Source organism: Oncorhynchus nerka, linkage group LG24 (assembly GCF_034236695.1).
Source record: "Oncorhynchus nerka isolate Pitt River linkage group LG24, Oner_Uvic_2.0, whole genome shotgun sequence".
NCBI lineage: Eukaryota > Metazoa > Chordata > Actinopteri > Salmoniformes > Salmonidae > Oncorhynchus > Oncorhynchus nerka.
In genome coordinates this window covers 32,742,219-32,766,428 of record NC_088419.1, presented here as the reverse complement: position 1 = coordinate 32,766,428, position 24,210 = coordinate 32,742,219, and the positions used below count along the sequence as shown (strand labels likewise).

The window sequence follows — 24,210 nt, the reverse complement described above, 5'->3', positions numbered from 1 at the left end:
GCGTGCGCACTGGGGACACCGTGCGCTTCACCACATAACACAGTGCCTGCCCGGTCAACCTCTCGCCACGGTAAGCACGGGGAGTTGGCTCAGGTCTCCTACCTGACTCCGCCAATCTCTCCATGTGCCGCCCACCCCAATACATTTTTGGGGCTGCCTCTCGGGCTTCCTTGCCAGCCGTGTTCCCTCATATCGCTGGCTCCCTTTTCCTGCTGCCTCCGCTTTCCTGGCTGCCTCCACCTGTTCCCGTGGGAGGCGATCCCTTCCATCCAGGATCTCCTCCCATGTGTAGGCTCCTATCCCGTTCAGAATGTCCTCCCATGTCCATTCCTCCTTTTTACCACACTGCTTGGTCCGTTGGAGGTGGGTAGTTCTGTAACGTCTGTTGTCGGGAGAAGGAGAAGAGCAAGGTGCAGCGTGGTAAGTATTCATAATACCTTTTAATCAATACGAATACTTGAACAAACAAAACTACAAATGACCAGTTCTGCAAGGTGCAATACACAAACGGAAAACAACTACCCACAAACACAGGTGGGAACAGGCTACCTAAGTATGGTTCTCAATCAGAGACAACGATTGACAGCTGCCTCTGATTGGGAACCATACCAGGCCAAACACATAGAAATACAACAAACAGAACAAAACAGACTGAAAAACATAGAATGGCCACCCCAACTCACGCCCTGACCAAACCAAAATAGAGACATAAAAAAGGAACTAAGGTCAGAACGTGACACACCTCTCCTTCTGTTGTCAAGATTGACAGAGTTCGAGGACACTCCCACCAGTCAGCTGACCATCGATGAGTTCATGCGGGTGGATCTGGAGCAGGAGTGTGACCCACCCTCTTTCACTGCTGGACAGAGGAAGGTCAAGATGCAAGCGGTACGTTACCTGACTCTTTCCAGGCATTGGCTTGCTTGCCCAATCAATCACCTGTCAGTGTGTTTGATTGGCACAGCAGCATGTCTCAGATGGAATTGATGGCCAGGCATTGGCTGGCTTGCCATGTCAATCATATCTCAGTGCATTTGATTTGCACAGAAGCGTGGCCCGAATGGAAGGAGTTGACACTTGATTTAGAAACTTTTAGTTGCATGGCGTGACTCGTTCAGTTTTTACCACAAACGTGGATGAGAAGTAATCTGGTATGTGACCAGACTGCCAGTTTCCATATCAAGTGTCAACTCATCCATCCAGAACATGCTACTGTGCAATTCCAACACACTTCTGAAAGCACTATCCGTAAATATGCGATTGACTGAATCCCATCAATAGTTTTTTTCACTTTGACTCTCCCTTACCCCATTTTAGCTTGAACAAGAGTTAGCCAAAAAGCTGGATGAAGTTCAAGGTATGTTTGGTTTATATTGTGGTAATAGGTAGCCTCAATGCAGGCTACCACAAAGTTTTGGAAATTTAAGTCTGTGAGCATTTTTGATTAGATCTTTGAGGATTTTGTATGTAAATAAAACTCAAAAATCTCATCAAAATAATTGTGATATAAAATGTAATGTAAATGAATGTAAAATGTCATATAAAATGCATGCGATCAACTAGGTCACTGTAGGATTGAGATAATTGTAAATGTGAAAACAAACAATGTAATGTAAAGGGTCATCTCAGTTTCACCGTCTCTCTACCCCTGCAGGTGAAATCAGTTTGTATCGAGACGAGATCGAGACGGAGCTGGAAAACAGCAGGCCAAAGCTCAGAGGGATCTACGCTGCCTATGCCAAAGAAATAGGTGTGTGTGTGTGTGTGTGCCCACTGCCTTTAGTGTGTTTTTTTTACTAACTCAACAAGAAGCACGTCTCTGTGGCTTCTGTCGTTTTTTTAATCAAGGCGACGCTGTAGGTCAGTTCTGACAAGGTGCTTCATCAGTGTCATGAGGTCACACTTTTGCCCTTTGAAAATGGCAGGCGGAGAACTACGGATGATTGTCATTTTGAGTTCTCTGAAAAGAGCAGCGTGTGTGTGTGTGTCTAAAGTACAGCTACACACATAACACCTATGTGACTCAATCCCTGAATATGTGTATGTACTGTATATATCCCCAAGACCCATCCTCTCCACTCTGACCCTCAGACCCGCTGGACGAGGTGCTTTCTCAGGCCTCGTGCTCCAGCCCCAGGGAGGTGGACCCCGAGGAGGACGAGGAGCTGGAGGCAGTTGCCCAACACCTGAACCAGGACTTCCTCTGCCAGGTCATCCAGGGGGAACAGCAAGGGGACGAAAGAGGGGGAGAAGGAGTGACAGAGGAGGCAGCCCCTCCACATCCACCACCCAGAGGAGGGCCCTCCCTAGCTTCCATCCTGGGTCCCTTGCCTAGCGCGGCTAGCCTGGGGCTCAGTGAGTCCATCCATGAGTGCATCGCAGAGGACAAGGACAGTGGTGAGTCCAGACTACATTGCCAAATCAAATCAGCTCCATAGTGTTTTGGTAAATGCACAATTGCTCATATCACTTCCATTGATTGTTCTCTAGCAGTGGCTTATGTTATCTGGAGTTTGTGGTGGCTGTTTAAAGAAATACTTCAGGATTTGGCAATTTTCTTTATCTACTTCACCAGAGTCGGATGAACTAGTGGATACCATTTTTATATCTATGTGCAGTATGAAGGAGGTAGAGGTAGTTTTACCCATAGCAGATACCCATAGACTTCCAGTCATTACTTTAATGCTACTTACCTAGTGCGCTAACGCTAGTTAGCAACTTACTTCAAATTGCACGGAGAGACATAAAAATGGTATCCACGAGTTCATCTGACTCTGGGGAAGTAGATAAGGGACCTCATTACCAAAATCCCAAAGTATCCATTTAAAGAAAACTGAACCATGGATTTTAGTTTCTCCAGGCCCATAGACTACTTTCAGGGTGAGGAACCATCTAACATCAAATTAGTCCTAAACTTCCCTTTTAACCGTGTAATAACCCAAGATTACAGTGCGTGTCGTTACCCCTAACCATAATCGCCCGGGAAAACCTTGAGCTGTGTTTGAGTGATATTGTGAGTCCACCGCCAAACTGCTAGTAATACCAGTGTGCAAAACTTTTGTGTTGTCACAGTCAGGTTGTATACTGGTTGTGAAAGGACATCATTTAGATGTATTTTTTGTGTGTCTTATCAGTATGACGTTTTGGTCAGAATCTCCTATTGAGCACTTGTCAGTCAAGCGATCACCAAATCTCTCTCTCTCTCTCCCTCTTTTCTTAATAACTGCCATTTTGGCCTGAGAGTTCTCCCCACACCCCCCTCACATCAGTCGCGGGTTGAGGGGTCATTCAAACACAACTTAAAACACTCTCTACCCACTGACTCCCCTATAGCCCTGACCGCATTTGACCACCCGGCACAGCCAGAAGAGGACTGGCCACCCCTCATAGCCTGGTTCCTCTCTAGGTTGCTTCCTAGGTTTTGGCCTTTCTAGGGAGTTTTTCCTAGCCACCGTGCTTCTACACCTGCATTGCTTGCTGTTTGGGGTTTTAGGCTGGGTTTCTGTACAGCACTTTGAGATATCAGCTGATGTACGAAGGGCTATATAAATACATTTGATTTGATTGATTTTGATTTGACCACATGCCTTAATTTGGCTTAAGTGGGTTCTATATTTTATTTAACATACCGGATCAATGATGTGAGCAAGTGTGTGCCGAGCGAATGGCTCTCTGCTCCCGACTGGATGGATAAAGGTGTAACGGCATTCCTCCTCCTCTTCTGAGAAGCGAGAAGGATTGGAGGACCATTGCGCAGCGTGGTAATTGTCCATAACGTTTTATTTTAAGATATAAACTGAACACTATGAAAATAAAAAACAATAAACGTGAACATGACCGAAACCGTACCATGTGGCAACAAACACACACACGGAAAACAAACACCCACAACTCAAAAGTGAAACTCAGGCTACCTAAGTATGATTCTCAATCAGAGACAACTAACGACACCTGCCTCTGATTGAGAACCATACTAGGCTGAACTCAAAACCACAACATAGAAAAACACACAGACTGCCCACCCCAACTCACGCCCTGACCATACTAAATGAAGACAAAACAAAGGAAATAAAGGTCAGAACGTGACAAAAGGTATTAACTCCAGCACATCCCCTAGCCTCACTTAACCAATCAATACGCCCACCACCTCTCTCTGTAGCTGCTTCCGAAATGGCACCCTATACCCTATGAAGAGAATTGATGGGGTTAAGTCTGAATTTCTTGAGGTACAAAAAGGTGTACCACAGCGGACGATATTGGGACCTGTTCTCTTCACTATGTATACTTCACAATGTATATATACTGAACAAAAATAAACGCAACATGTAAAGTGTTGATCCCATGTTTCATGAGCTGAAATTATATATCCCAATTTTCCATACACACTAAAAGCTTATTTCTCAAAAATGTTGTGCACAAATTTGTTTACATCCCTGTTAGTGCGCATTTCTCCTTTGCTAAGAAAAGCACATTTTTTGTCCATTTAAATAACATCAAATTTATCAGAAATACAGTGTAGACATTGATGATGTTGTAAATGACTATTGCAGCTGGAAACGTCAGATTTTTTTATGGAATATCTACATAGGCGTACAGAGGCCCATTATGAGCAACCATCACTCCTGTGTTACAATGGCACGTTGTGTTAGCTAATCCAAGTTTGTCATTTTGAAAGGCTAGTTGATCATTAGAAAATACTTTTGTAATTATGTTAGCGTAGCTAAAAACTGTTTTGCTGATTAAAGAAGCAATAAAACTGGCCTTCTTTAGACTAGTTGAGTATCTGGAGCATCAGTATTTGTGGGTTCGATTACAGGCTCAAAATGGCCAGAAACAAAGAACTTTCTTCTGAACCTCGTCAGTCTATTCCTTTTCTGAGAAATGAAGGCTATTCCATGTGAGAAATTGCCAAGAAACTGAAGATCTCATACAACGCTGTGTACTACTCCCTTCACAGAACAGCCCAAACTGTCTCTAACCAGAATACAAAGAGGAGTGGGAGTCCCCGGTGCACAACTGAGCAAGAGGACAAGTACATTAGTGTCTAGTTTGATGAACTGTCACGCCCTGACCTTAGAGATCCTTTTTATGTCTCTATTTTGGTTTGGTCAGGGCGTGAGTTGGGGTGGGCATTCTATGTTTTCTATTTCTGTGTGTTTGGCCGGGTGTGGTTCTCAATCAGAGGCAGCTGTCTATCATTGTCTGATTGAGAACCATACTTAGGTAGCCTTTTCCCACCTGTGTTTTCTGGGTAGTTGTTTTCTGGGTCTGCACCAGACAGAACTGTTTCGGTCGTTCTTTGTTATTTTTGTTATGTCAGTGTTCAGTTCAAATAAAAGGTATGAACACGTACCACGCTGCACCTTGCTCCTCTCCTTCCAACAGCCGTTACAGGAACAGATGCCTCACAAGTCCTCAACTGACAGCTTCATTAAATAGTACAAAAAACACCAGTCTCAACGTCAACAGTGAAGAGGAAACTCCGGCGATGCTGGTCTTCTAGGCAGAGGTCCAATGTCCAGTGTGTGTTATTTTGCCAATCTTTTATTGGCCAGTCTGAGATATGGCTTTTTCTTTGCATCCCTTAGCCAGCATCCCAGAGTCGGCTCTTCACTGTCTTCACATATAATTTTCCATTCTCATGATGCCATCTATTTTGTGAAGTGCACCAGTCCCTACTGCAGCAAAGCACCCCCACAACATGATGCTGCCACCCCCGGGCTTCACGGTTGGGATGGTGTTCTTCAGCTTGCAAGCCTCCCCCTTTTTCCTCCAAGCATAACAATGGTCATTATGGTCAAACCGTTCTAATTTTGTTTCATCAGACCAGAGAACATTTCTCCAAAATGTACTATCTTCACTATCTCCAAAATGTACTGCACATGTCGTCATGTGCAGTTGCAAACTGTAGTCTGGGTTTTGGAGCAGTGGCTTCTTCCTTGCTGAGCGCCTTTCAGGTTGTGTCGATATAGGACTAATTTTACTGTGGCTATAGATACTTTTGTACCTGTTTCTTCCAGCATCTTCACAAGGTCCTTTGCTGTTGTTTTGGGATTGATTTGCACTTTTCGCACCAAAGTACGTTCATCACTAGGAGACAGAACGCGTCTCCTTCCTGAGCGGTATGACGGCTGTGTGGTCCCATGGTGTTTATACTTGCGCACTATTGTTTGTATAGATGAACGTGGTACCTTTAGGCATTTGGAAATTGCTCCCAAGGATGAACCAGGCTTGTGGTCTACAATTTTCTTTTTGAGGTCTTGGTGATTTCTTTTGATTTTCCCATTATGTCGAGCAAAGAAGCACTGTGTTTGAAGGTAGGCCTTGAAATACATCCACAGGGACACCTCCAATTTACTCAAATGATGTCAATTAGCCTATCAGAAACTTCTAAAGCCATGACATAATTTTCTGGAATTTTCCATGCTGTTTAAAGGCACAGTCAACTTAGTGTTTGTAACCTTCTGATCCACTGGAATTGTTATACAGTGAATTATAAGTTAAATAATCTGTCTGTTAACAATTGTTGAAAAATGACTTGTATCATGCACAAAGAAGATGTCCTAACTGACTTGCCAAAACTGTAGTTTGTTAACAAGAAATTTGTGGAGTGGTTGAAAAACGAGTTTTAATGACGCCCAACGTAAGTGTATGTAAACTTCAGACTTCAACTGTCTATTGTTTTATTCAGGGCGAATTTGGAAAAGGTTTCAATATGTCTTCCCTGTTAAAATTAAAATAAATAAAACATTTAAAAGTGAACTACTTTTGACCAGAGCCGTATGGCTCCTATTTCTCCCTGGACAAAAGTATTGCACTTCAAGTGCACTACATAGGAAATAGTGTGCCATTTGGTACAAAGCCTCTCTGCCTCGGTTTCAGCAGCTCAGTGAGGCTGGGCTGGGCTGATATTATCCTGACCAGTGGTCACACTGTTGTCATAAATCTTCATTAATCTGCAGGGCGCTATCCCAAACAGAGTCACTGGAAGTTCAGGTTGAATTTTAAAGGCCTGTCTCAGGGTAAACTCTACTGTTATTTAAACCCTAATTTATTATTATGGAACAAAACAAGCGTGGAGTATTATTTAAACATTTCGAAATGATATGAAGGATTCCCATTTTACCAAATGATTTAGATACCAAAGCATTCATCGTGTACAATATCCAACTTCGACAGATATTACAAGTAAGCATTTCAGTGTAAGGTCTACTACACCTGTTGTATTCGGCACACTGTGACTAATAACATTTGATTTGATTCATGGATGGTTGTTTGCCAACCCTTGTTCTGACAACCTTATTTTGAAGCCCTAGTATTTCTCCTTGATCTGTTGACCAATCCATAAAATGCTTTTATTGGAGCCTTATCGTCAGTGTTCTTTGAGATTTGGTAGGGAGATTGTGTCGGCAAACATTGACAGAACGTTTAATCGGTGCCCTTGCATTAATCCCTTGAAGAGGGGAATGAAGTGCCACAGATATTTATATTTAGGAGTTCAGCGAGCCAATGCTAACTAGTGTTAGCGCAATGACTGGAAGTCTACCAGAAACACTAGCATTCATTCCCAAAATATGCTGGATGCTGAGAGCCAGTGTTTTCACACTTCCTAGGAGAAAATTCCATTGGTTATTAGTGAGGATGATTCATAGTAGACTATAAATAATGAAATACACAGACACCTTAGACATTTAAGGCATATGGGCCGAATTCCAAATGTGACACTGCCTCACCCATTGGCCAATGTTGACCACATAAATGGACTGCATTAATCATAGGTTACATTCCAAATGGCACCCTATTCCCTATATACAGTCCACTGGAAGCCAGTGGAGTGTGCGGAGGGAACACACAAACATTCTAGAAACATTGTACTAATGACTTTCAGAGGAATCCTATTCTATTCACATTGGGCAAATATAATGATATAATATCGCATTACATTATACAACTACAGTCGTGGCCAAAAGTTTTGAGAATGACACAAATATTAATTTTCACAAAGTCTGCTGCGTCAGTTTGTATGATGGCAATTTGCATATACTCCAGAATATGAAGAGTGATCAGATGAATTGCAATTAATTGCAAAGTCCCTCTTTGCCATGCAAATGAACAGAATCCCCCCAAAAAAATTCCACTGCATTTCAGCCCTGCCACAAAAGGACCAGCTGACATCATGTCAGTGATTCTCTCGTTAACACAGGTGAGTGTTGACGAGTACAAGGCTGGAGATCAATCTGTCATGCTGATTGAGTTCGAATAACAGACTGGAAGCTTTAAAAGGAGGGTGGTGCTTGGAATCATTGTTCTTCCTCTGTCAATCATGGTTACCTGCAAGGAAACACGTGCCGTCATCATTGCGTTGCACAAAAAGGGCTTCACAGGCAAGGATATAGCTGCCAGTAAGATTGCACCTAAATCAACCATTTATCACATCATCAAGAACTTCAAGGAGAGCGGTTCAATTGTTGTGAAGAAGGCAATTTATGTGTGGGGTTGCTTCTCAGCCAAGGGAGTGGGCTCACTCACAATTTTTCCTAAGAACACAGACATGAATAAAGAATGGTACCAACACATCCTCCGAGAGCAACTTCTCCCAACCATCCAGGAACAGTTTGGTGACAAACAATGCCTTTTCCAGCATGATGGAGCACCTTGCCATAAGGCAAAATTGATAACTAATTGGCTCGGGGAACAAAACATCGATATTTTGGGTCCATGGCCAGGAAACTCCCCAGACCTTAATCCCATTGAGAACTTGTGGTCCATCCTCAAGAGGCGGGTGGACAAACAAAATTCCACACATTTTGACAAACTACAAGCATTGATTATGCAAGAATGGGTTGCCATCAGTCAGGATGTGACCCAGAAGTTAATTGACAGCATGCCAGGGCAGATCGCAGAGGTCTTGAAAAAGAACGGTCAACACTGCAAATATTGACTCTTTGCATCAACTTCATGTAATTGTCAATAAACACATTTGGCACTAATGAAATGCTTGTAATTATACTTCAGTATTCCATAGTAACGAAAATATCTAAAGACACTGAAGCAGCAAACTTTGTGGAAATGTATATTTGTGATTTGAGACGCATGCCTAGTTCTGTGAGTGTAAAGGGACCCTTGGATGGTATTGTAGAACATTGATTGGCGTTTGAAGGGTTGTGCGCGAAGCTTTTAGTCCAATCAATTCCTTCAGATTAATTGGGGACTGACGTTGACCTTCTTTACACTTTTCTAGTCCATATAAACTACCTAGTCTTTTTCCTACAGTTCTGCTGCTTCCTTTTGACTATGTAGGCTACATTGTAGTAGTTTGTCCTATAATTAAATTGTGTTTAATGTGAATAAAAACAGTATTCAGGCTAACAGCATCATTATCAGGGACAAGAGAAAAACACCAAGTTATTTTTCTTTGTGATAGTATGATATTATTGATTTGGAGAAATTCCACATTCATTGAAATGGTATGAGAAGTGTGCATGAGAAGTGAAATAGAATGTTATAGTAGTAGATCATTGGTCAGGCTTTGCAGATCCTCACAGCTGCTCGCCTCTTGACCCGACCCTCTTTACCCCTCTACCCCTATTTGACCTCCCATTTCCTTCTCCACTTGGCCACTGTCGCCTGTCCAATCAAACTGGCTGAATTACAGTAAGCCTAGTAAAAAGCTAGCGCTATCATTACTAGCACGCTTCCTGAATACAGGAACCCTAATAAAATATTTAGCGCACTAGCACTACTAGCTAACATGCTCCCTGAATACAATAACCCTAATTAAAGTCTGTGATATGAAATGTAGTTGGGCTAGCGTTCTTTATAGGTTGCTAGCTAGCTGGTAACGGTAGCTATGCTGAGTGGATGGATATTATTCATCGTTGTCCTTGTGCCTGGGAAGCTGAGGGGTGTGTCTCGAATGGCACCCTATTCCCTATATCGTGCACTACTTTTGACCAGGACCCATAATGCTCTGGTCAAAATTAGTGCACTATATAGGGAATAATTTTGGACAGAGCAGAGAGGCTGGAGGGAAAGCTTCTTTGGGAGAGGCTCAGGCCCCAGGACTCGTAAACATTGGGCTTTAGTGGCTTTAGCAGAGATAAATCTCCCCAATCCCACACACACACAGAAATATAGGCGTGGGCTCACTGGCTCAGCGTCCTGCTCATTTAAAACCCTGCCGTGTATGTGTCAGTGATAATGTGTTGGTGTTATTAATTTAATTAATTATTTAATACAATACAAAAGACAACATACAGATGCACACAAACATCAACAACATCACACCTGCCCAGACCCACCTGTTCCCACCTCTATCTCCACTGCCTGCACTACTCTCCGCCACGTCCTCAAATTGCACCATTTTGTTCCTCTCCAACCCTCACGCTCTTTCAAATATTTAGATAATGAAGCATATGATCTTTCCATTGACTTAACGATGGAGGATTGGTTGATTCACAGTTTTTAAGTATGCTTTTTCAAGATAATTGACAAGAAGAGTATTGTCCAAGCCATTGCGTATCTCACTGCATGTCTTGAAATATGCAGACAGATGGATTAAAGTAGATTTACATTGTAATACTTCTGACAGCCAACTTTCTAAATCTGCCCATAACTTTTGGACTTCATAGCATTCCCATAAAGTCCAAAAGTGAGTGTGTCTGCTCAGGTATTTGCCTAAAAGTGTGTGTGTGTGTGTGTGTGTGGCATTATATAAATCTGTGCCTCCCTGCCTGTCTGTCTCCGCATTATCTGTGTGTGTGGATGTGTGAGGTCTACTGGGCACCCCCACCCCCCTCACTCTTTAAAGCTGACAGTCCGGGGCCATCTCTCTGCAGGCTGTGTGTACAGTAGCTCCCGTGGACAGTCACCCCAGCATTCTGGCACCACTAAGTGCATCTGCCCTCAATAGGCGCTCCGTGATGAGCCAAAATGACCGATGATGTGACGACCTCCTTCGAACCCAGTGCCTATTTAAAGCAGTCCCACTTTCCCAAGGAGAGGACGCCGCTTTTAACTCCCCAGAGGCATCTCCCTCAGAATAAAGTTGTAACTAGTTCATGCTGATGTCATCAAAATGTCTCTTCACACTAGATCTAAACAGAAGTATCTAGCCTAAATACAGGATAAGGAGAGACCTATTCCCCAAACTAGAGCAGCGGCTGTTCACCTGACTTTGACGGCGCTAGCCAGATATAGGATTATCCAGTAAATCCAATCCAAGACCAGTGAAACATGGTTATATTCTGCACGGTTTGAGCAAACTTGTCTTATGTTGTAGACTGTTTTTAAAAACGAGGTTTGGCATTAACTTTATGTGAACTCTGCCATTTTGAACAAAAATGCTGAACTCAGGGCTGAGTTTAGCAGAATTTACCTCACAGACAAGCCGTCTCTGTGAATTACAAACCTCGCTTGGTGGTGTACTGCAACGTGGGTTTGAGGCTACGGTTGCCAATCCTCCCGATTCGGCCTGAATTTTCTTTCTTTCTTTCTTTCTTTCTTTCTTTCTTTCTTTCTTTCTTTGCAAACAATTCATTTTTATTGGAATCACATAAACAACACAATCAATCAATATTACGGTACAATTGCCCAACCCCTCCCACAACCCACCTCTGAGCATTTTTTCCATTACCCCCAATGAAATTATTATTATTATTATTTTTCACCTTTATTTAACCAGGTAAGCGAGTTACATTTAACATTTAAGTCATTTAGCAGACGCTCTTATCCAGAGCGACTTACAAATTGGTGCATTCACCTTATGACATCCAGTGGAACAGAGTTAAGAACAAGTTCTAATTTGCAACTGCGACCTGGCCAAGATAAAGCATAGCAGTTCGACACATACAACAACACAGAGTTACACATGGAATGAACAAAACATACATGTGTAACTCTGTGTCGTTGTATCTGTCGAACTGCTTTGCTTTATCTTGGCCAGGTCGCAATTGTAAATGAGAACTTGTTCTCAACTTGCCTACCTGGTTAAATAAAGGTGAAATAAAAAATACAGTAGAAAAAAAAGAAAACAAAGTCTATATACAGTGACTGCAAATAAGGTCAAATAAGGGAGTATAGGCAATAAATAGGCAATTGTGGCGAAGTAATTACAATATGGCATTTAAACACTGGAATGGTAGATGTGCAAAAGATGGATGTGCAAGTAGAGATACTGTGGTGCAAAAGGAGCAAAATATATAAATACAGTATGGGAATGAGGTAGATAGATGGGCTGTATACAGATGGGCTATGAACAGGTGCAGTGATCTGTGAGCTGCTCTGACAGCTGGTTCTTAAAGCTAGTGAGGGAGATGGGAATCTCCAGCTTCAGTGATTTTTGCAGTTCATTCCAGTCAGTGGCAGCAGAGAACTGGAAGGAAAGGCGACCAAAGGAAGAATTGGCTTTGGGGGTGACCAGTGAGATATACCTGCTGGAGCGTGTGCTACGAGTGTGTGATGCTATGGTGACCATCGAGCTGAGATAGGGCGGGGCTTTACCTAGCAGAGACTTGTAGATAACCTGTAGCCAGTGGGTTTAGCGACGATATTGAAGCGAGGGCCAGCCAAAAAGAGAGTACAGGTCGCAGTGGTGGGTAGTATATGGGGCTTTGGTGACAAAACGGATGGCACTGTGATAGACTACATCCAGTTTGCTGAGTAGAGTGTTGGAGGCTATTTTATAGATGACATCGCCGAAGTCAAGGATCGGTAGGATGGTCAGTTTTACGAGGGTATTTTTGGCAGCATGAGTGAAGGAAGCTTTGTTGAGAAATAGGAAGCCGATTCTAGATGTAATTTTTGATTGAAGATGCTTAATGTGAGTCTGGAAGGAGAGTTTACAGTCTATCCAGACACCTAGGTATTTGTAGTTATCCACGTATTCTAAGTCAGAGCCGTCCAGAGTAGTGATGCTGGATGGGCGGGCAGGTGCGGGCAATGATCGGTTGAATAGCATGCATTTAGTTTTATTTGCGTTTAAGAGCAATTGGAGACCACGGAAGGAGAGTTGTATGGCATTGAAGCTCGTCTGGAGGTTAGTTAACACAGTGTCCAAAGAAGGACCAGAAGTATACAGAATGGTGTCGTCTGCGTAGAGGTGGATTAGAGAATCACCAGCAGCAAAAGTGACATCATTGATGTATAAAGAGAAGATTGTCGGCCCGAGAATTGAACCCTGTGGCACCCCCATAGAGACTGCCTGAGGTCCGGACAACAGGCCCTCCGATTTTAAACACTGAGCTCTATCAGAGAAGTAGTTGGTGAACCAGGCAGGGCAATCATTTGAGAAACCAAGGCTGTTGAGTCTGCCAATAAGAATGTGGTGATTGACAGAGTCGAAAGCCTTGGCCAGGTCGATTAACAAATTAAATGTAAACCGTGTTGACTGACTTTTATAATAAAAAATATATATTGTGAATTACTTTTACAATCCAACAAATGCAATACCAACAACGTTTCTGGATATTTATAATCTCTCAAAATGAGTTTGGCTTGAGTACGTACCCCTGAGTGACATTTTACGTTGAGCATTTTACGTTGACATCAAGGTGTAACATGCAAATGGTGTGGCTTGTGGTCTGAAAGGAAAGCATGGACAATGGTTCACTTGATGGTATTCCTACTAGTGGCTATACCGGCTGCTTGTTGAATCAGGTTCTGCCTTTTGAGCCAATATGCTCCTATCAGCTAGTTGCATTATTTCCTAATATAGACTAGACTTACATGAACTCTGGAACTGGTACCTCTTTGAATGTGTTTTTGAAGAAACACAACATTATTTACTACAAGATTTTCACATATGTATTTGGTACTTCAAATGCATGTTTAGCCAGGCCTGGCTTCTAGCCATGTGTTGTCGAAAGCTTTCCTTTCTTTCTTTCACTGGAAATATTGGGTACAGACCTTCCTCATGTTCCTTTTCAATGCAGAAAGCAGTACTATGGTCGACGTCATTGAGTGACTTTCTAGGTCTCTATTATGCTGTCCATGCAGACGGTCCCTTCCTCTCTCCCTCTGTCCTCTATTGGAGCTGCAAGGTGTGTCGGCGAAGGAGGGTGATTGGCCATGCGCTGACCTCCTGCCGTGATGTAATTAGACAGCTGCTTCGGCCAACCTGCCTACCCCCCTGCCAGTGACAGTACAGCTGCAGCTCTGCTCTGCCGTACCACCTGGCCTTCATCTTAAAGGGACAGGCAACACTGTTCCAGTTTGTCTTTTTTGCAGTGTTATCTCAGGAGATTTGTTATTTCTTATATCTTATTAATGTGGTTCCTGAGACAGAATATGCAGTGTTTGTGTGTGTCTCTGTGTGTGTACACACTGTATCTAAATGTGTTTGTGGAACTGACAGCTTACCACAGAGGAGCTCGCCTTGAACGGATGACAACTGACAGGAAGGGAGACAAGCAAGTGGCACCCTCCTCTCTTTCTCCCCTCCTGGTGTACACAGTCACACACACATCAGCTACACTCAGGGCCTGTCACGCAGAAAACATACTAGGGCTACAAAGCAGAGAAGCCTGGATATTGTCCTGAGAAACATTGTATGCTTATAAGTGAGATAATGTTGAAGGGGAGCTTTACATGCCCCAGTAATATGATGTAAATGTGTCATGTTACAAATATGTGACCCACCACCTGGATTCGGTCCGATGTAGCAACATTTTAAATTGCGTTTTTTAAATTGCATAAAAGTAGACTCTGAGCTAGAAAATTGTATATCTTACACTGCAGTTGAGGAATAATGGTACAGTAATTCTGCTTTGAAAGTTGACAAACTTGTAACCCCACTTTTGAGAAAATGTCCCTTGAATGTTTTGGTAAACCTACTGGAGAGTTCTACACCCACTAATCATTGTTCACACTCTCTTAAGCCTTAGCCACACCCATCTCTTTAATGATTCACATGTGAGGCCATGTGCTAAACAGAGTGAGTAGTGTAGTAATATCCAGATAAAAATACACTTTATCTAGTCCTTGGCCTACAGTGCCTTTGGAGAGTAATCAGACCCCTTGACTTTTTCCAAATTTTGTTAGGTTACAACCTTATTGTAAAATGTATTAAATTGTTTGTTTTTTTCCCTCATCAATCTACACCCAATACCCCATAATGACAAAGCCAAAACAGTTTTTAGAATTTTTTGCCAATTTATTAAAAATAATACACTGAAATATCACATTTACATAAGTATTCAGACCCTTTACTCAGTACTTGAAGCACCTTTGGCAGCGATTACTTCTCAAGTCTTCTTGGGTATGATGCTACATGCTTGGCACACCTGTATTCAGTGAATTTCTCCCATTATTTTCTGCAGTTCCTCTCAAGCTCTGTCAGGTTGGATGGGGAGCGTTGCTGATCATGTATTTTCAGGTCTCTCCAGGGATGTTTCAAGTCCAGGCTCTGGATGGGCCACTAAAAGACATTCAGAGACTTGTCCCGAAGCTACTCCTGCGTTGCTTGGCTGTGTGCTTAGGGTCGTTGGAAGGTGAACCATCGCCCCAGTCTAAGGTCCTGAGCGCTCTGAAGCAGGTTTTCATCAAGGATCTCTCTGTACTTTGCTCCTTTCATCTTTCCCTCGATCCTGACTAGCCTCCCAGTCCCTGATGTTGCCACCACTATGCTTCATGGTGCCAGGTTTCCTCCAGATATGACGCTTGGCATTCAGGCCAAAGAGTTCAATCTTGGTTTCATCAGACCAGAGAGTATCATGGTCTGAGATTTTCTCATGGTCTGAGAGTCTTTAGGTGCCTTTTAGCAAACTCCAAGTGGGCTGTCATGTGTCTTTTACAGAGGAGTGGCTTCCTTTTGGCCACGTACCATAAAGGCCTGATTGGTAGAGTGTTGCAGAAATGGTTGTCCTTCTGGAAGGTTCTCTCATCACCACAGAGGAACTCTAGAGCTCTGTCAGAGTGACCATTGGGTTCTTGGTCACCTCCCTGACCAAGTCCCTTCTCCCCCGATTGCTCAGTTTGGCCGGGCGGCCAGCTCTAGGAAGAGTCTTGGTGGTTCCAAACTTCTTCCATTTAAAACATTATGTAGGCCACTGTGTTCTTGGGGACCTTCAATGCTGAATAAATGTTTTGGTACCCTTCTCTAGATCTGTGCCTCTACACAATCCTGTCTCAGAGCTCTATGGACAAATCCTTCGACCTCATGGCTTGGTTTTTCTCTGACATGCACTGTCAACTGTGGGACCTTATATCGACAGGTGTTGGCTTTTCCAAATCATGTCCAATCAATTTAATTTACACAGGTGGGCTCCAATCAAATTGTAGAAACATCTGAAGGATGTTCAATGGAAACAGGATGCACCTGAGCTCAATTTCAGGTGTCATAGCAAAGGGTCTGAATACTTATGTAAATCAGGTATTTCTATTTTTTATTTGTAATACATTTGCAAAAATGTCTAAAAATGTGTTTCAGCTTTGTCATTATGGGTTAGATTGCTAAGGATATTTATTTATTTGATCAATTTTAGAATAAGACTGTAACGTAATAAAATGTGGAAATAGTACACTTTCCGAGGGCACTGTATATCATAATCTGACTTTGGTGCAGGTCATGTTGTTCTTCACATTACTGTCTCTGCTAAACACACACTATATATAATACAAATCTATGTTTATTTGTCACATGAACAGGGTACAGAGGTTGTGAATGGTACAGTGAAATGGTTACTTGCATGGTAGCAATATCAAAAACAGAAAGTGTCCAGATAAAAATATTTTATAATTATTAGATTATGTTTACCTGATAAACTTGTCTAAATTGATGGGTCATGTGAAATAAATGCCAAAACCACCCCTCATCGAAGTGGATGGGTCACTATTGTCTATAGACATGTACACATGTTCATGAAATGCAATAGATGGCCGTAATCACCCCCAGACACACCTGGTTATCTTGATGGTCATGTAATCATCTGGCGAAATGGAGTCTTTTGTTTAGACATGTAGCTAGCTAGCTAGCTAGCTAAACAATGAACCGGCATAATCCCAACTCATACTACTACAAAACAAACATTGTCATAGCTGTACAGCACTTTGAGATATCAGCTGATGTACAAAGGGCTATATAAATAAATATGATTTGATTTGATAGCTGTAGTATGAATCTGCATGTAGCTACAGCTAACCAACTAGGTTCAATGTTAGCTAGCTAACATTAGGCTATAACTAGAAATACAATTAGATTTCTGATTCAAATAATATTACTACACAGATCATACACGTAATGTTAGCTAGTGAGCCAGCAAGCAAGCTAACGTTCGCTAGCTTCCTCACAGTAGGCTTTAACTTGCAATGAAAATGACTTTCTGCCAAAATTAGAAACGTATAATATCTGAATATGTAGATAGACTCTTACCAGTATACATGGATGAACACTTCATGGCAGACGGGAACCATTTAACTCAGTTTTGTTTATAGCTATACTGAACAAAAATATAAACACAAAATGTAAAGTGTTGGTCTCATGTTTCATAAGCTGAAATAAAAGATCTCAGAAATGTTCCATACGGACAAAAAACAGGTTTACATCCCTGTTCGTGAGCATTTCTCTTTTGCCAAGATAATCCATCTACCTAACAGGTGTGGCAAATCAAGAAGCTAATTAAACAGCATGATCATTACACAGGTGTACCTTGGGCAGGGTACAATAAAAGGCCACTCTAAACTAAACACAATGCCACAGATGTCTCAAGTTTTGAGGGAGCGTGCAATTGGCATGCTGACTGCAGCCATATCCACTAGAGCTTATGCCAGAGAATCTCATGTTCATTTCTCTACCATCTTACATTTACATTTAAGTCATTTAGCAGACGCTCTTATCCAGAGCGACTTACAAATTGGTGCGTTCACCTTAAGACATCCAGTGGAACAGCCACTTTACAATAGTGCATCTAAATCTTTTAAGGGGGGTGAGAAGGATTACTTTATCCTATCCTAGGTATTCCTGAAAGAGGTGGGGTTTCAGGTGTCTCCGGAAGGTGGTGATTGACTCCGCTGTCCTGGCGTCGTGAGGGAGTTTGTTCCACCATTGGGGGGCCAGAGCAGCGAACAGTTTTCACTGGGCTGCGCGGGAACTGTACTTCCTCAGTGGTAGGGAGGCGAGCAGGCCAGAGGTGGATGAACGCAGTGCCCTTGTTTGGGTGTAGGGCCTGATCAGAGCCTGGAGGTACTGAGGTGCCGTTCCCCTCACAGCTCCGTAGGCAAGCACCATGGTCTTGTAGCGGATGCGAGCTTCAACTGGAAGCCAGTGGAGAGAGCGGAGGAGCGGGGTGACGTGAGAGAACTTGGGAAGGTTGAACACCAGACGGGCTGCGGCGTTCTGGATGAGTTGTAGGGGTTTAATGGCACAGGCAGGGAGCCCAGCCAACAGCGAGTTGCAGTAATCCAGACGGGAGATGACAAGTGCCTGGATTAGGACCTGCGCTGCTTCCTGTGTGAGGCAGGGTCGTACTCTGCGGATGTTGTAGAGCATGAACCTACAAGAACGGGCCACCGCCTTGATGTTAGTTGAGAACGACAGGGTGTTGTCCAGGATCACGCCAAGGTTCTTAGCGCTCTGGGAGGAGGACACAATGGAGTTGTCAACCGTGATGGCGAGATCATGGAACGGGCAGTCCTTCCCCGGGAGGAAGAGCAGCTCCGTCTTGCCGAGGTTCAGCTTGAGGTGGTGATCCGTCATCCACACTGATATGTCTGCCAGACATGCAGAGATGCGATTCGCCACCTGGTCATCAGAAGGGGGAAAGGAGAAGATTAATTGTGTGTCGTCTGCATAGCAATGATAGGAGAGACCATGTGAGGTTATGACAGAGCCACGTGACTTGGTGTATAGCGAGAATAGGAGAGGGCCTAGAACAGAGCCCTGGGGGACGCCAGTGGTGAGGAGACAGATTCTCGCCACGCCACCTGGTAGGAGCGACCTGTCATCTGACCTACCATCTGCCTCCAACATAGTTTTAGAGAATTTGGCAGTAGGTCCAACCGGCTTCACACCTGCAGACCACGTGTAACCATACCAGCCCAGGACCTCCACACCTGACTTCTTCACCTGCGGGATCGTCGGAGACCACCCGGATAGCTGATGAAACGGAGGAGTATTTCTGTCTGTAATAAAGCCCTTTTGTTGGGGAAAAACTCATTCTGAATGGCTGGGCCCCTCCAGTGGGTGGGCCTATGCCCTTCCAGGCCCACCCATGGCTGCGCCACTGCGCAGTCATGTGAAGTCTATAGATTAGGGCCTAATGAATTGATTTCAATCTGCAGATTTCCTTTTATGAACTGTAACTCAGTAAAATCGTTGAAATGTTAGCAAGTTGCATTTATATTTTTGTTCAGTATACATCTTGTTTGGCCAGCATTGTGTCAAGTTACTCCAGTTCACACTGACCGTTGCGTGTGCAGAAAGTAGCCCATCACAATTTTTTCCAAATGATCTGTCGATCGCGGCTGCTAAATTCAGGGTATCAATGTTGAGAAAAGTAGTAAACCTTTTGTAGTTCTCGATGGCAAACGTTATATCTTCCAAAAGCGCTGAGGTAGAAAGGACTATCAACACATACTGATCAGCTCACGTTATAGACAGAAGCACGCTACATGGCAGGCCAATCCAAACTTATCTCTCTGCACATACAATTCCATCCATTATCTCAGCCAATCATGGCTAGCGGGAAGGTTCCTGACTTTTTCCGTGGCAAATCAACTAGGCTAGTAATTTAACAATGCTATTTGTATTTACAGATGGAATACAAGTTTGTTATTAAGGCCCATGAAAGTTCACATGTTCCAGAAGGCATTTCTACCAAAAAAACGCAATTGCTAAAAATAATAATATGTTGAAATGTCTCTCTTGTAACGTGCGACATACACCTAGCTTCCTGAAATGCATCATCTATAGCCATCTGCCGATCTGATGCAACACTTATTTTTATGTACGGTCGTGGCCAAAAGTTCTGAGAATTACACAAATATTAAATTCCACAAAGTTTGCTGCTTCAGTGTCTTTAGATATTTTTGTCAGATGTTACAATGGAATATTGAAGTATAATTACAAGCATTTCATAAGTGTCAAAGGCTTTTATTGACAATTACATGAAGTTGATGCAAAGAGTCAATATTTGCAGTGTTGACCGTTCTTTTTCAAGACCTCTGCAATCTACCTTGGCATGCTGTCAATTAACTTGTGGGCCGCATCCTGACTGATGGCAACCCATTCTTGTATAATCAATGCTTGGAGTTTGTCAAAATGTGTGGGTTTTGTTTGTCCACCCGCCTCTTGAGGATGGACCACAAGTTCTCAATGGGATTAAGGTCTGGGGAGTTTCCTGGCCATGTTCCCAAAATAACGATGTTTTGTTCCCTGAGCCTCTTAGTTATCACTTTTGCCTTATGGCAAGGTGCTCCACCATGCTGGAAAAGGCATTGTTTGTCACCAAACTGTTCCTGGATGGTTGGGAGAAGTTGCTCTCGGAGGATGTGTTGGTACCATTCTTTATTCATGTCTGTGTTCTTAGGCAAAATTGTGAGTGAGCCCACTCCCTTGGCTGAGAAGCAACCCCACACATAAATTGCCTTCTTCACAACAATTGAACCGCTCTCCTTGAAGTTCTTGATGATCCGATAAATGGTTGATTTAGGTGAAATCTTACCGGCAGCAATATCTTTGCCTGTGAAGCCCTTTTTGTGCAAAGCAATGATGACGGCACATGTTTCCTTGCAGTTAACTATGATTAACAGAGGAAGAACAATGATTCCAAGCACCACCCTCCTTATGAAGCTTCCAGTCTGTTATTCGAACTCAATCAACATGACAGAGTGATCTCCAGGTTTGTCCTCGTCAACACTTACACCTGTGTTCACGAGAGAATCACTGACATGATGTCAGCTGGTCCTTTTGTGGCAGGGCTGAAATGCAGTGGAAATATTTTTGGGGGGATTCAGTTCATTTGCTTGGCAAAGAGGGACTTTGCAATTGCAATTCATCTGATCACTCTTCATAACATTCTGGAGTATATGCAAATTGCCATCATACAAACTGACGTAGCAGACTTTGTGAAAATGTATATTTGTGTCATTCTCAAAACCTTTGGCCACGACTGTAGTTGTATAATGCAATGCGATATGATATCATAATATTTGCCCAATGTGAATAGAATAGGATTCCTCTGAAAGTCATTAGTACAATGTTTCTAGAATGTTTGTGTGTTCCCATGTCACCCCACTCCTCTGCACACTCCACTGGCTTCCACTAGCTTACATTAACACGAAGACCATTGTAGTTGCCTACAGAGCAGCAAAAGGAACTGCCCCTCCCTATACCTTCAGGCTCTACTCAAACCCTACACCCAACCCAAGTACTCCATTCTGCCACCTTTGGTCTCTTGGCCTTCCCACCCCTACGGCAGGGCAGCTCCCGCTCAGCCCAGTTCAAGCTCTGTCCTGGCACCCCAATTGTGGAACCAGCTAGGACAGCAGAGTCCCTGCCCATCTTTCCGAAAACATCAGAAAGAGTATCTTAAATAATCCCACAGCACCCCCTCCTCAACCCTCCCCCCAAAAATGTAGTAAAGCCTTTCGTGATCTAACACTTGCGCTTGACTCTTTTCCCTCTTACTAGCTCTTATTTTACTGCTAGCTACTTTGTTGAGGAAAAATGTACTTACTATGACTGTGATATGTGGTTGTCCCATCTAGCTGTTTTAAGATGAATACAGTAACTGTAAATCGCCCTGGATAAAAGTGTCTGCCAAATGACTAAAATGTCAAATGTTTCTACACATTTCTATTCGGCAGATGTATCCTTGTATAGCCCAAAAGCAGTGTTCCTCTTATATTCCAATGCTATTATGTAGGATTGCACTAAATGTTTTACGTTGCTAAATGAGATTGAGAATGGCTTAATTTGACCTTTGTGTAGAGCAGGAGTGTACTGTTATCTCACACTGTGTATGCGTTCATGCATGCGTACGCACTCACTAACATCCCTTCCCAAACACACACATACGGTAGATGCACACATATCTTACGCTCTGTTCCCAACGCGCGTTTTAAACAGCTTGTGGCCTGAAATGATCTTATGGTCTATAGACTACCACACACACACACACACACACATTCGCCCACTCACATAAACTTACACTCATATACCTTATCCCTTGATGCACTATACACTATGATCCGCTCTCCGCTAAAATGTAACTCGGTGTTCTTTGAGGTGAAAGGAGCTTTTATAGCTCTTATAACCATTACTAGGCAATTTGCTGCAACATAACTGCTGCAACGTTTTGGTACATTTTGGGGATATTTGTATTATTTTAATCATATTTCGGCTAATTATATTCACGTGTGTGTCTGTGTGTTTGTTTGTCTGTGTGTGTGTGTTTGTTAGTTACGACAGGAGTGCCAAGGCTGATTCATGTCTAATTCATAATTATTTACATAATTTGTTATGTAATTTGGGACAATGCTCAGTCAAGTGTACAGAAGTAGCTGGAGCACACTCTCCTTGAAATATGCTGACTGTCGAAAAGGCAGCCTTACTGTAGGCCTGTTCTAATGCGGCCTGTTCCTAGCCTGGGTGCTATCATGCCACTCCTTCTTTGGCTTGAATGGCAGCATGGATAAGGCATGAACATAAACAGTTCTGGGTTCAGGCTAGCCTGTTCCCTTGTCTTGGTTAGTAGTAACTAGCTCAGTGATTCCCAAACTGTGGTAGGGGGCACATTTACATTACATTTAAGTCATTTAGCAGACGCTCTTATCCAGAGCGACTTACGAAGGGGTCGGCAGGGGGGGGCACAGCACCTACAACACCTACTCATTCAAGTGTTTTTCTTTATTTTCACTCTTTTATACATTGTAGAATAATAGTGAAGACATCAACACTATGAAATAACACATATGGAATCATGTAGTAACCAAAAAAGTGTTAAACAAATCAAAATATAAGTAGCCATCCTTTGCCTTGATGACAGCTTTGCACACGCTTCGTGAGGTAGTCAAGTAGAATACTTATCAGTTAACAGGTGTGCCTTGTTAAAAGTTCATTTCTTTCCTTCTTAATGCATTTGAGCCAATCAGTTGTGTTGTGACAAGGTAGGGTTGGTATACAGAAGTTAGCCCTATTTGGTGAAAGACCAAGTCCATATTATGGCAAGAACATCTCAAATAAGCAAAGAGAAATGACAGTCCATCATTACTTTAAGACATGAAGGTCAGTCAATCCGGAACATTTCAGGAACTTTTAAAGTTTCAAGTGCAGTCACAAAAACCATCAAGCGCTATTATGAAACTGGCTCTCATGAGGACCATCCACAGCAAAGGAAGTCTCAGAGTTACCTCTGCTGCAGAGGATAAGTTCATTAGAGTTATCAGCGTTAGAAATTGCTTCCCAAATAAATGCTTCACAGAGTTCAAGTAACAGACACATCTCAACATCAACTGTTCAGAGGAGACTGTGTGAATCAGGTCTTCATGGTCGAATTGCTGAAAAGAAACCACTACTAAAGGACACCAATAAGAAGAAGAGACTTGATTTTGCCAAGGAACACAAGCAATTGACATTAGACTGGTGGAAATCTGTCCTTTGATCTGATGAGTCTAAATTTGCGATTTTTGGTTCCAACCGCCGTGTCTTTGTGAAATGTAGAGAAGGTGAACGGATGATCTCCGTATGTCTGGTTCCCATCGTGAAGCATGGAGGGAGAGGTGTGATGGTGTAGGGGTGTGGGAGTGCTTTGCTGGTGACACTGTCAGTGATTTATTTAGAATTCAAGACACACTTAATCAACATGGCTACCACAGCATTCTGCAGGGATATCCCATCTGGTTTGCATGTAACCGATGTGAAATGGCTAGCTAGTTAGCGGTGGTGTGCACTAATAGCGTTTCAATCGTTGATGTCACTTGCTCTGAGACCTTGAAGTAGTGGTTCCCCTTGCTTTGCAAGGGCCGCGGCTTTTGTGGAGCGATGGGTAACGATGCTTCGTGGGTGACTGTTTTTGATGTGTGCAGAGGGTCCCTGGTTCGCGCCCGGGTATGGGCGAGGGGACGGTCTAAAGTTATACTGTTAAATTGATGCTGTTGACCCGGATCACTGATTGCTGCGGAAAAGGAGGAGGTCAAAAGGGGGGTGAGTGTAACCGATGTGAAATGGCTAGCTAGTTATCGGTGGTGCGCACTAATAGCGTTTCAATCGGTGAC

The 24,210-nt window shown here is 43.0% G+C and overlaps 1 protein-coding gene across 3 annotated transcripts in view; it reads left to right on the top strand.

Annotated features, from left to right (window-relative positions):
- Positions 1-24,210, top strand: part of brf1b (BRF1 RNA polymerase III transcription initiation factor subunit b) — a 132,646-nt gene that overhangs the window by 59,360 nt on the left and 49,076 nt on the right. For all 3 annotated transcript variants that reach the window (XM_029631575.2, XM_029631576.2, XM_065008828.1), the window contains 4 exons: positions 762-888; positions 1,318-1,357; positions 1,655-1,750; positions 2,092-2,397. In XM_029631575.2, the coding sequence (XP_029487435.1) occupies positions 762-888; positions 1,318-1,357; positions 1,655-1,750; positions 2,092-2,397 (569 nt within the window). The remainder of the gene's footprint in view (positions 1-761; positions 889-1,317; positions 1,358-1,654; positions 1,751-2,091; positions 2,398-24,210) is intronic.